The following is an 11,469-nucleotide window of genomic DNA, read 5'->3' on the forward strand; positions in this document are numbered from 1 at the left end:
GACTTTTGAGCTACAGTATCTGTTTTTAATTTTGGCACTGGAAGGAGGTAGTCTGCTGAGATGGAAACTGGCTTGCCCCTAATTCTGGTCTGAAGTGTAGAGAGAACCTTGAAATATAAATCTCTTAATATTTCAGCAATAACTGTGACAGAGCACAAGAAAAAAAGAACAAAAATAGAACAGACTGTGATAAATTCCTGGCCAGTGCAGCTGCTCTTTACAGGTTCAACTTGGTGGTCTTGGAAGTCTTTTCCAACCTTAATGATTTTGTGATTCTGTAAATGATGATTCACAACATCTGAAATTAGCTTGTTGTAACTGTAGAATTGGGGAATTTTTCTAGTTGTCCACTTGTGTTGTGCCCTTACAGACATTACTTCTAAAATAAGGCCTTGTCATCTTTACGATTCTCTGTTTTGCAGACTTTGTAGCAACCTGCACTTTTCTGCCTTAGCCACAGCTGAGTGTACAAGCAGTCATTAAAGGCAATAGTTAATAAACAGGCTCCTGTTACTTTGACAAATAGATCTTACACTTTGTTCCTTTCCCTTACCTTGCTTTTCTCTCTTTAGACAAAGTTCTTTGTGCTGCTGGCAGCCTTTGTTTTGTGCAATGCACAGCACAGTATGGACAGTGTAAATATGTAAACTTAAACAGGCTTTCACCTCAGCAGACAGGAGAGAGGCATTCACTTTGTACCATACAGGAGTAATCCAAGTGTTTCCTTCACCTGCCTCCAAAAAGGTCTTCTGTGAAACTCCAATCAGTGAAGATGTTTGGTACCAACCTGAGAACTAAACATAAAGGGCTTAAAAATTCCTTGCAATTAAACTGGACACTTGTAATATATTTTGCTTTGAATCTGTTGGAGATTTACAGTATGAAAACACAGGTCTGTGGCCAGCAGATAGTACTGTAATCCTGGTTCTCCAGGACTACTACACATAGTCTCTGGCTTTTTGTTTCTGAAAGGGGCTAATGCACTTCTTGCAGAAGTGGTAAAAATACCACTTTTATTCATAAGAGACCACAGTGTGTTGAAAACTAAAAGGGTGCCAACTAGCACTGGCCCTGTCCACACAAGCCAGTCTAAGACAACCAAGCTGCAATACAGCCTGAGTTCTTAAAATTAATTCAGGATTACTTTTCTCTAAGAGTAGCCATCCATGTTACATAGACAGACATCAGAACAAATCTGAGGTGATGCATAGTGTTCTCATTCATAAAAACCCAAACACCCAAAAAAAGGCAACACCAAAAGACAGAAGTGCCTTGATGGTTCAGTCAAAGGGCCAAGCTTACTCTAGAAGAGATGCCAGTTTACTATTCTAGTGATTAAGAAGAATGTTTTGTAAAACATAATGCTTCTACAGAAAGTTATGCATAAGACCAGAATTGAGGTGAAATTAATTCCTTTTCACAAATCTGTTCTTTCTGAACTTCAGAGGTAACTGTCTTCCCCTGATGTGTAGAAATCAAGTTTTAGTACCTCAGTAGTTTATTAGAGATCAAAACAGCCACTAGCAAAGAGTTCAAGATGAGTATTTCAGATTACCAGAAGACATCTAATTTTAGTCTCCTTTGTTCATTGTTACCTTCTGTCACTGCAGTCAAACTAATAGTTACATTGAGAGCTTAATTTTACTCTTGTGTCAGCTTTTTATCTTGATAGTTGCAGTTACTCGTTAGGTCTGTTACAACTGCTGATTTGTTTCTCTACTGTGTTGAATTGGGCAAAATCTGAAAGATCTGCCTGAGAAATTATTTCCAGGCTACAGTTACTTCCTCGCAGACAATATTTCACACCAGTGTTTCACATGCAACAGCCATTAGAAATACAAGCAGCAGTTGCTGCTTTGTTTTTGGTCTAGTTCCCTTGATCTTTGCCCAGAGCACTGAGTGTGATAAAAATTTTTGGCACAGGAGATTCATTCTGAAGAGCCTGAATGTGCGACCTTCCCCTGCAGCTTAAAAAAGTATATGGGGAGAAAAACACTACAAACTTCAGGAAATTTTGCTGGTTTAATATTAATTCTTTTAAAAATCAAAGCCATGTACATGAAGAAAAGGAGTAGTTTTGCATGCAAGACTCTGGTGTCAGTTATCCATAATAATGATTAAATTCCTCATTGTTTTAGAGTAGCCAGACGTGAACTCCAGCAGGAGGTTAAGATACTGGGAACTTTCCCATAACATGTTCTTAGATTCCTTTTGTGTGCCCAGTCAAAACATGGAACAGATAAAATTGAAATCTCACCTTGGTTAGCAGTGCTCCTATTGCAGGATCATGGCAAGGTACTGCCAGTGGGCCTGGTTCACAGACTCCAGATTGCTAAGAAAGTTAAACACTGTGGAAGAGCACAGGAGGTTTCCTTGTGTTCATGCACTGAGGTGAGCAGATTTCCTACAGGCTCCAGGGCTGTCCGTGTCTGACTCCACACTGAACCATCTGGGCTGAGTGTACAGAGCCAGCAGTTGGCAGCGTTCTCTCCAGGGGAGGATTCCAAGGCTGTGGCTGCCGGTTCCGCACCCGGTTGTGGTTAGTTAAGGATGTGACCACTCCCTGAAAGGAGATTACCTCCCCATAGCTTAATTTCAGGGTGGAGTCTGTCAGGACTTACAATGCAAATTTGAACTGAGTCTGATTTCCCTAATTTGCTAATTTTTGTAGGGCAGGAATCCTGCATGAAGTTTTTTGCCTTTATACTCCATTGTAGACACCAGCTTGCTTGAGAGACTTACATTACAAAGGAACAAAATAAACATATTCATGGCCATGTGAATTGACTCCTAGGGGAAGAAAAGGAATTGAGTTGATAATAATAGATGGGAGAAGTGAATGTGCAACACCCATTAGTATTTTGGTGGGAATTGGACATTAGGTTGGGGTTTTTTAAGGGGTTAAGAGCCCCCCAAAGAACTGATGAGTGTTTGAAAGGTGTAAGCACAGCCACTGAGGAGGCCTCAGGTTTGCAGCAGTGCAGTTTGATTCCTGTGTTCTCCCTCCCTGTGCAGAGTCCTTCCAGCACCACCCCTCCCATTGAGATCTGCTCCTCGCGCCTGACGAAGCTGATGCGCCGGACCACTGATAAAAAGAGCGAATTCCTGAAGGCGCTGAAGGATGATAGAAATGGGGAGATAACAGAAAACAGGGAATGTGACAAGCTGGATGATGTAAGTTCACTGTCCTTGCTGAGTATATGATCATTTTTATTGAAGGAGTTGGGGCTGAAAAAGCCATGAGCAGTGTATGTAATTCAGGCTCTGAAAGAGAAAGGGAGTGACTCCCACTGGTCTGACACACGTGCCAGTGGAAATAGTGTGCAGCACTGATGGAGGGAGATGTGTAGCACAGTGAAATGCAAGTGGATAAGAATAAATGAGGTGGAAGGGAAGGTCACAGATGTTGAAGGTAATCTAGATTTTTTGCGAAGATTCTCTGAGGAGAGGACCAGTATCATATTTTAACATCTTAAGTTGTTTTCCAACTTCCCTGTCAAACTGCATTCACAGAAAAGTAGAATTTTGTGCTTGTGAAAGGTGCAGGAATATGGTTCAAGCCTCAGAGGCTCAGACTAGACCCCCAAATGCATAGATCTGTGCCTTAATGTGTATGTAAAGTATGTCTTTTGGAGCATTTAATTATCATAGTTTTCTTGCTGCCACTCTGAGCTGCTGGTGATGGCTTTGCAATGCCAATATTCACTCCCTTGGCACAGCAGCACAGGCCACCAAATGTCCTTTGTCCTGTGTTGTCCTGTCACAGCCAGGTACATGTTGCTGCAGCTTCTGTAAAAAACACTGGCTCAAGGTGAAAGGCTTGGCTGAACTTTCAGAGGCAGAAGCCTGAACTTGAAACTGTGCTGTTGGCATGGTCTGTGCCAGCACACTTTGATGGTTCTATTTTTCTTTAGATGGAGAGCAACAGCACACCAGAACCAAAGGAAAACTGGGAAGAGAACTGCCATCAGAATGGCCTTTCTCTCCCTTTGCCGGAGGAGGGGGAGAACCTCTCCCATTCATTGGAAGCAGAACACAGGTGAGTAAATGGCAGAATAAAGTGCCTGGAGTAAAGGAGGGTAATCCTTGGGCTGTGTGAGGAGAAGGAAGCGATTTTGAAGAAAACACTGTTTCTGGGAAGTGGCTGTAGCTGTGTGTGTAGGAGAAGGAGATGTGTGGAATTTGTGACTAGTGCTGGACTGGGTGGGGTCTTATTGAGAGTAAAATAAGACACCAATAACAGGTGAGCCAAGGTTTTACCAAGGTCTGTAATTAAATTCCTGTGCTTCTTTAATGCCACATCCCCGTGTGTTAATGCTGCCTAGAGATATTTATCTGCCCACACTGGAAGTCAGCATGAACCAAGGGTGATTCTAGTTAATTTGCAAGCAGGCGTCCTAAATGTAATGGTTTGAAGACACACACCACACTTTGTTTGCACTTAGAATACTCCAGTGCTACTTTACATGTTGTAAAAATGGAGGAGAGTTAAGAAAATATTTACCTGGTATCTCAAGCTGTATCTCACATCAGTGAATAAGCAGTGTGAGCATCTGGTGCAAGCAGATAGCAAGGTTTAGGAGATTCTGAGCTGTGATACTGGTTTGGTTGCCTCATGTCCTCCTTCAGTGTCCTTGAGTTAGAATTTCAAATCCCTGCCTTCCACCAGGCTGGTTATGTACCCATTGTACAGGGCTGCTGATGGTTAAATATTTGTAAAAGACATTGAAAAATAGTGGGTAAACACAAAGGATTGTTGAAGTGGTCTGTGATAGAGAAGATTCCCTGGTGAATTTGGAGTGATTTACTACACAACCTTATTTTTCATGGACAAAGTGTTCCTTCCTTTGCCATTGTTCCTTGCTTTAGTTCCCATGCCCCTCTTATTTTTTCCACAATCAGGTTATTGAAAGAAATGGGATGGCAGGAATATCCTGAAAATGATGAAAACTACCTTCCCCTCACGGAGGATGAGCTCAAAGAGTTCCAGATTAAATCAGAACAGGTATGTTTACAGTTCTTGCTACTTGTGACTGCTCTTCTCTCTCTCCTTTCTCAAGGGCTTGTTCTTAAGGGTGTTCAGAAGGACCAAGCATTTAAGTGAGACTGTAGTAAACTGGATAATTCTGCATTATCCATGTGTGTATACACAGTTAAATGTGGTATTCGTGTCCACAGAGGGTTGGTGACAGTTACTCTCCACATTTTTGCTGGTTTTAAAACTTACTTTCATTCCTACAGCGAAGAAGAAACGGATTTGGGAAGAATGGATTTCTTCAGGGCCGCGGCTCCAGCCTGTTGTTCCACTGGGGAAGCACTTTTAAGACAAAGATTGAGGACTCAGACACAGAAACAAGTAGCAGCGAAACGTCAGATGACGATGCCTGAAACTGGGCACAATAAAATTAAAATAAATAAAACCAACCCAATAAACTCAGTTCATAGTTCAACACGTGTTTGGGGTTGTATAAACTAAACAGAGTTTATTCTGTCTCCAGTCTGTTCAGTTTTTTCTTTTGTTGTTGATACTTCATGCACAAGGGAAATAATTGTATCCCAAAGAAGAGAGAAATTGGCTTCTTTAGCTTTTTCTTTTGGTTTTGCCCTAATGCTTACTAGAAGTTTGTGCAGCTAGCAAATTTTGACAAAAAAAAAAAAAAAAAGATCCCTTGTGGGGCAGTGCACAAGTTCAGTCGTGTGAGCAGGACACAAGTGGCTGACTGATCTCTGCAACAACAAGCTTCTAACAGTGCCGCCGCATTGCCCAGCGCGCGGTAACGGTGTGCTAAAACAATCATTGTCAATGACAAAATGGCTTTTGAAGTTCTAATTATGTTAAATTAATGCTAATAACATGAATATTTTATTTTATTTTATTTTTTTTGGCGGCTCGGGGAGCTTCATCACTTAACCAGGCGTTTGTGGTTTTCTTTTTTTTTTTTTTTTTTTTGGGTACAGCTGTAAAATATTTGGATATAGGAATTGTTTGTGTTCTTCTTCTTGCAGCCTTGATATTCAGGGTGGATTGTAAAATATAAATTTTTTGTGAGATTTCAAAGATTAAGATTATTTTGATAACATTATTTACAGATTTTAAAAAGTGACTATCACATTGAGTCTGTATGAGGGGGAAAAACTACTGCATCAAAAATAACTAACTTGGAATAAATATTTTGCATCAGTTTGCCAATTCTAATTGTCTTTCTTATGTAAGGAGAGCTTTCCTCTAAGGGACCTGCAACTTTGGGGGTTCAGTAGCACTGGGGATAAACAGTTTCTTCTCCCGCTCTATTTTTCCACTTGGCAAACATTGCTGTAGTGCTCAGACTGCAGGAGCTGAACTCTTCCTTTAAGAAGGGAGAGGGAGAACAATGCTGAGATGACAGTCCATGTTTGGGGATTTTTTTTAAAGAAAATAATTCAAAATTATCTTCTACTAAAGCAGTTTGCTTTTTTTTCCGCTTCATACAAAATGGTGAAGCTCGACCGGTCGGTGTCACTTGTTCCTAGTGCAATGCTGCTGTTTATGTTCACAACGTGGCAAGGGAATGTCTGAATCCAAAGCTGTTTTCATTGAAATCTTTTTTAAAAATTCATGAAAACATTTCTATTAGATTAAAAGAATTTTACAAACAACTCAGTTGTGGCCTAAGCTATTTTAGTGTCTGGTGTAAGTTCAGCTTGTGCACAAAGGTTTTGGATTGTAAAGTGCTCTGGGGTTGTGTGCTGCTTGCAGGGGGGTTGGACAGAGTCACACAAAACCTGGTCTTGCTGATCTGGGGGGGTTTGTCCCAAGGTTGTGTCTGTGTGTTCTTAATCCACTCTTGGCCAGGCAGAGAGGACTGAGGTGTAGGAAATAATGTTTAGCCCTGAATCTTTGCATCTGGATTCAAGGGCACATGCTCAGCATTATCAGGTGTAACTCTGCTACCTGTGCTCCCAGCTCCTGCTGGCTCTGTGGTGAACCCCAGAGGAGAGGGGCAGTGTGGCATTTCTTCATCCCTGTGCTCTGGAAACCAGGGTCCGGGGGCCAAGGCTGTCTGGGAGTGCTTGGGGAAGCGCTGGGGTTCCTGTATGCCTTTGCACAAATCATCTTGTTCCTTTTGAATATTCAAACACTGCTTTTGTTTGGAAGAACCTGTCCATTTTTTAGAAGTCTGACTTCCTACATCTATTTAAACCAAGTTATGCAGATCTGTGTGCACTGACCTCAACAAATGGGGTAATTTAAAAACCCCTTCACCTCAGATCCATGCTGCCAGCCACTTGGAATGGGGGAACTGGATTGCTGAGCGCTCTGGAGTGGGACTGGCCTGCCCTGGGAACATATGGCCCCAGGAGCTCCTTGTGCTTCGTACCAGATGTTGTGCCCCGACCCTCCTGTGGGCTGTGCTGGGTTTAAACATCGATGAAACTTCGGAAGTGGCAGTGGCAGCCCCTGGGTGAGCTTGGTGGGGCAAGTCCCCATCCATCGACGGCAGCTTTTTCCTGAGCAAATCATGAGTCTGTGACAGGTACCACTGGCAGTGAGGGGAGGGGAAAAGCTTGCAGGGACTTGGCAAGTGGAGCTGAGGTGGGTGCAAGGATGGAATGCAGGGAGTTTTTTTGGGAACAAGGGCAAGGCCTGGACACCTGCGGCAAGAAAGAACAAGGAGCTGTTTCACCTCTGTGTGAAGGTTCCCCCTTAGCCCAAGGTCTGCTAAGGAGCAGCTGAGTGGGAGCTGCTGCAAGGTGGGCAAGGGGCACTCCTGGACAGCCCCAGGGCCAGCACGGCTGTCAGCGAGCACTTTGTCACCTCGGAGGGACACGGGGCAGCGGGGCCTCCCTCATCTTGTGTGCTGTGGGTTGCCCAGGTGGCTCAGCGACATTTTTTTTCCCATTCCAGTGCCCGTGGTAAACAATGGGAACATCCAGGGCTGGTGGTGCGGCCCTCCCTGCCCAGCCCAGCGTCCAGCATAGCAACAGTGGCTTCAAACACCGCAGCCACCGCCGCCAGTAGGTCTGTGCACACGTCCAGCCCGCCCCGGGGTGCCAGGCCTGCGGGGGGACCCCCCGAGTGATCCCACCCGCTCTGCTTCCCAGGGTGTCGGACATGGGGCCCTTCCTCTGCCCCCGCTGCCGCTCGGCGTTCAGATCCCGACGGCTGCTGCAGGTGCACCGGGAGAAGCTGTGCCTCGGGCCCGCCGCACCCAGCAGCTCCTCCCGCCGTGGGGGGGACTCTTCGCCTGTGGAGGGAGCGCAGGGCACGGCAAGGAAACCGCAGGACACGCCGGTAGTGCGGAGCTGGGTCTGGCACAGAACGGGGACGGGTAGGGGGGACAGAGACAGCGCTGGGCTGGGAAACGGCATCACATCCCGGATCCAGCTTGCTCTGAGCTGGGGTGGGCTCCATCCTCCCATCCCTGCACCACACAGGCAGCCCTTGGTGCTTATTATGCCAAAGCCAGAAAAGTATTTTATTAAGTGGGGGGAAACTGGGAGGAGGGAGGGGGTGTCACCCTTTTCTTCCCTCTCTCTCTGCGAGGTCGGGGTGTCCCCAGGTATGGACGACACTGAGCCACAGCATCACTCGGTGCTTCGTGGGGTCCCACCGGCTGTGCGGGGACAGCGGGGACCAGGGCGGGTGCCCGGGGCTCCCCTGGGGGCCGTGCTGACCCCCCGCGAGCGGGCCCTGCTCCGCACGGCCGAGCCCAGCTCCAGGAGGCTGCGGGTGGAGGAGGTACGGTGAACAATCCCCACTGCCAGGGGGGCACCAGGAGCCCTGTGGCTCCCCAGGATGGGGCTGCAGCTCCTCCATCCCTGTGAACCCCCTGTGCCGCAGGGAGAGCCCCCCCAGCCGCCGCCCCCCCTGCGGGAGCCCCGGCAGGAGCTGCTGGAGGCCCATGAACGGCGGGTGGCCGAGATCCGGGCCAGGACCCGGCGGCTGGAGCGGCAGAGAGAGGGTCGGTGATGGGAGCGGTTTGGGGGCGATGGGAGGCACGTGTGGGATTAGTAACCCCCCGAGAGTGGGGCTGGGGGGGGCCCTGCTGAGCCCCCAGCCCCTCACTGTCCCTCAGGGCTGTGCCAGCGACTGGCGACACTGGCGACAGGGACACCGCTGGGCCCCCAGCCCGCACAGGGGGAGCCAGAACCGAGCCAAGGCCCGCGGGACCGGGGCGGACCGGTCCAAACAGCGCAGCACAGGTGAGTCCCGGCCTGAGGGGTCACAGCACAGAGCCCTGGCCCTGGGGGTTCATGGCACAGAGCCCTGGCCCTGGGGGGTGCTCGGGTGCTCTCTCCACCAAGGGGCCCGTTGGCTCCCTCACCCCCCGTTTGCCCATCTCCCCCCCAGGGTGGCCCTGGACACGCTCCTGCCGCCCGCGGGGCCGCTGGGGGCCGAGGCCAGGTGAGCTGGGCGGGGGGGGCTCCGGGCAGAGCCCCGGCCGTGGCTGACCCGGGCTCCGGCAGGGCTCTGCGGGTCTCCTACCTGCGCTCCGGGGGACACGACCCGGCCATCCTGGAGCAGCTCCTCCACCTCCAGCTGGAGGCCACGGCGCTGGAGAAGGGAACCGCGGGGCTGCGCAGGAGCGGGCGGGGGGGTAAGTGCCAACACCGGGCCCAGCCCTGTCCCCCCGCACGGACTGTGGCCCCACGGCCGCACCTGAGGACCCCCGGCTGTGCCCGCAGAGCCCCCCGGCACCGGCACCGGCACACACGGGCTGGATGAGGCACTGCTGGCCGTGGAGATGGAGAACCGGCGTCTGGAAGATGAACTGTTGGCGCTGAAGATCAGAAGGGAGAGGAGAGCGGATGCTGGTAGGTGATGGGTCCCTCATCTGCCTTCAGCTGCCTCTGTGGTTGCAGCACCAGAGCCCTGGGCTGGACGTGGCTTCTGGAAATATTGGCAAGTGGAGGGGAGGGGGGCTGCAGCTCGGCCTGGGCTCTCTGCAGTGAGCAGGGAGAGTCCCGATCCCCTGGGGCCCTGGACACGAGCCTGGGGAGGTGCCAGGAGAATGAAGGGCTGCTGTAAGCCCAGGGTGAGCAGCTCCTGTTGCCCAGGCTCGCGGGCAGCCCAGCGGCACAGGGAGGAGCTGGCCCGGCTCCAGGCAGAGGTGGAAACGCTGCGATGCCGCGGGGAGCAAACGAGGCCATGGCTGCAGCCCCCACGCCCCATGGCCCCCCCACTGCCACCAGCCCTGCCCGTGCCAGAACTGTTCATGGTAAGAGCCTCAGCCCAGAGCAATTTTCACTCTCCAAGGAGGGGAGGGGGAGTTGGGATTGGGCTGCCAGCTGGGATGCGATGATGGGTGTGGAGGTACAAGCTCGGGGACATTTGGGAACGGCTCCTTTTGCTGCATTTGGGGATAGAACCACTGGGGCAGGAGGTGAGTCCCCAGGAGTGCTGGAGCAGGGGTGAGATTTGCTCTGCACACCCAATGCCACATGTGAGGGGATGGCCAGGCAGCTCCCACCCTGCCAGGACCCTCCTCCCCTGGACATCACTTTTTTCCTTTCCCAGGAGCCCCCTGGGCCAGCACTGGGGGCTGGCAGGTCCACAGGCCATGTGCCCCCTGGACTCCCCCACTTTGTGGCCCTGGAGGACCCTCCTCCTGCTCAGGATTCCCCAGCACAGGACAGGGCTCCCCGAAGGTGAGCCAGGAATAGGCCATGGCCCCACTGGACTGCCCTGCCACCCCAGCCCCTCCACCCCCCTGTGGCAAACTGGAGCTTTGGTAACTGTAAAGGTGATGAAGGGATGGCAAAACCTGTGTTGGAGCTGCAGAGATGGGTTTAGGGACCAGTTGTGCAGTTGTACCAGGATCCCACAGCCCTGGGGTTGGTGGAAGTGGATGGGAGCACTGCTGGGACCAAAGAGGCTCTGGGCACTTCAGCAGGAAAAGGACAAACACCCAAGCCAGCAGCAAACTGAGTTACACCTCAACCTCCACCTCAGGATGGAGCCCACAGCCAGAAGAGTGGTTCAACCACTCCTGCTCACAGTGGAGGGTTGGGGACAGGCCCAGAGGGGCACAATAAATTCCCTGCCCTCAGGCACAGCCCCACATCCAGCCCTCTGTAGTGAAAGCCTAACCCAGAGCAGGCATAGCTCAGCCCAGGGAACCAGCAAAAGCCACAGCCAGCTTCCCAAAGCACCAGAGGCCCTGTGCCAAATGTTTAATAAAAGGCTTCAGCTCACTGCTCTTTGCTTCTTGGCCTTTTTTTATACGTACACATCCCAGGGCAGGGTCCCATCCCTACCTGGGCACTCAAGCTGGCTCAAGGGACAGCCCTGCCCCTGCCTCAAAGCATCAGCACCTGCCCCTGCACACCCTCCTGGGTACAAAGCAGACGTTGAGCAGAGATAAAAATACATAGCAACAAACCCCAGGATGTTACAAAGCTCTTTATCAGCCTTTCCTACAATCTTTGGGCTGCTCAAAGCTGAGGGAGGCACTATCAGAACCCACTTCAGGCTCAGCCTTGAATGAA

General features: G+C 50.0%; 1 protein-coding gene across 1 annotated transcript in view; it reads left to right on the plus strand.

Moving 5' to 3' along the window:
* GPBP1L1 (GC-rich promoter binding protein 1 like 1) overlaps positions 1 to 5,492 on the plus strand; it is a 31,602-nt gene extending 26,110 nt beyond the window's left edge. The window contains exons 9-12 of the mRNA XM_083867536.1: positions 3,016 to 3,174; positions 3,915 to 4,039; positions 4,903 to 5,005; positions 5,242 to 5,492. Of these exons, the coding sequence (XP_083723662.1) occupies positions 3,016 to 3,174; positions 3,915 to 4,039; positions 4,903 to 5,005; positions 5,242 to 5,388 (534 nt within the window). The 3' untranslated portion in view covers positions 5,389 to 5,492. The remainder of the gene's footprint in view (positions 1 to 3,015; positions 3,175 to 3,914; positions 4,040 to 4,902; positions 5,006 to 5,241) is intronic.
* The last annotated feature ends 5,977 nt before the right edge of the window (positions 5,493 to 11,469 follow it).

This window comes from Zosterops lateralis, assembly GCF_965231275.1.
Source record: "Zosterops lateralis genome assembly, chromosome: 9".
NCBI classification, from domain to species: domain Eukaryota; kingdom Metazoa; phylum Chordata; class Aves; order Passeriformes; family Zosteropidae; genus Zosterops; species Zosterops lateralis.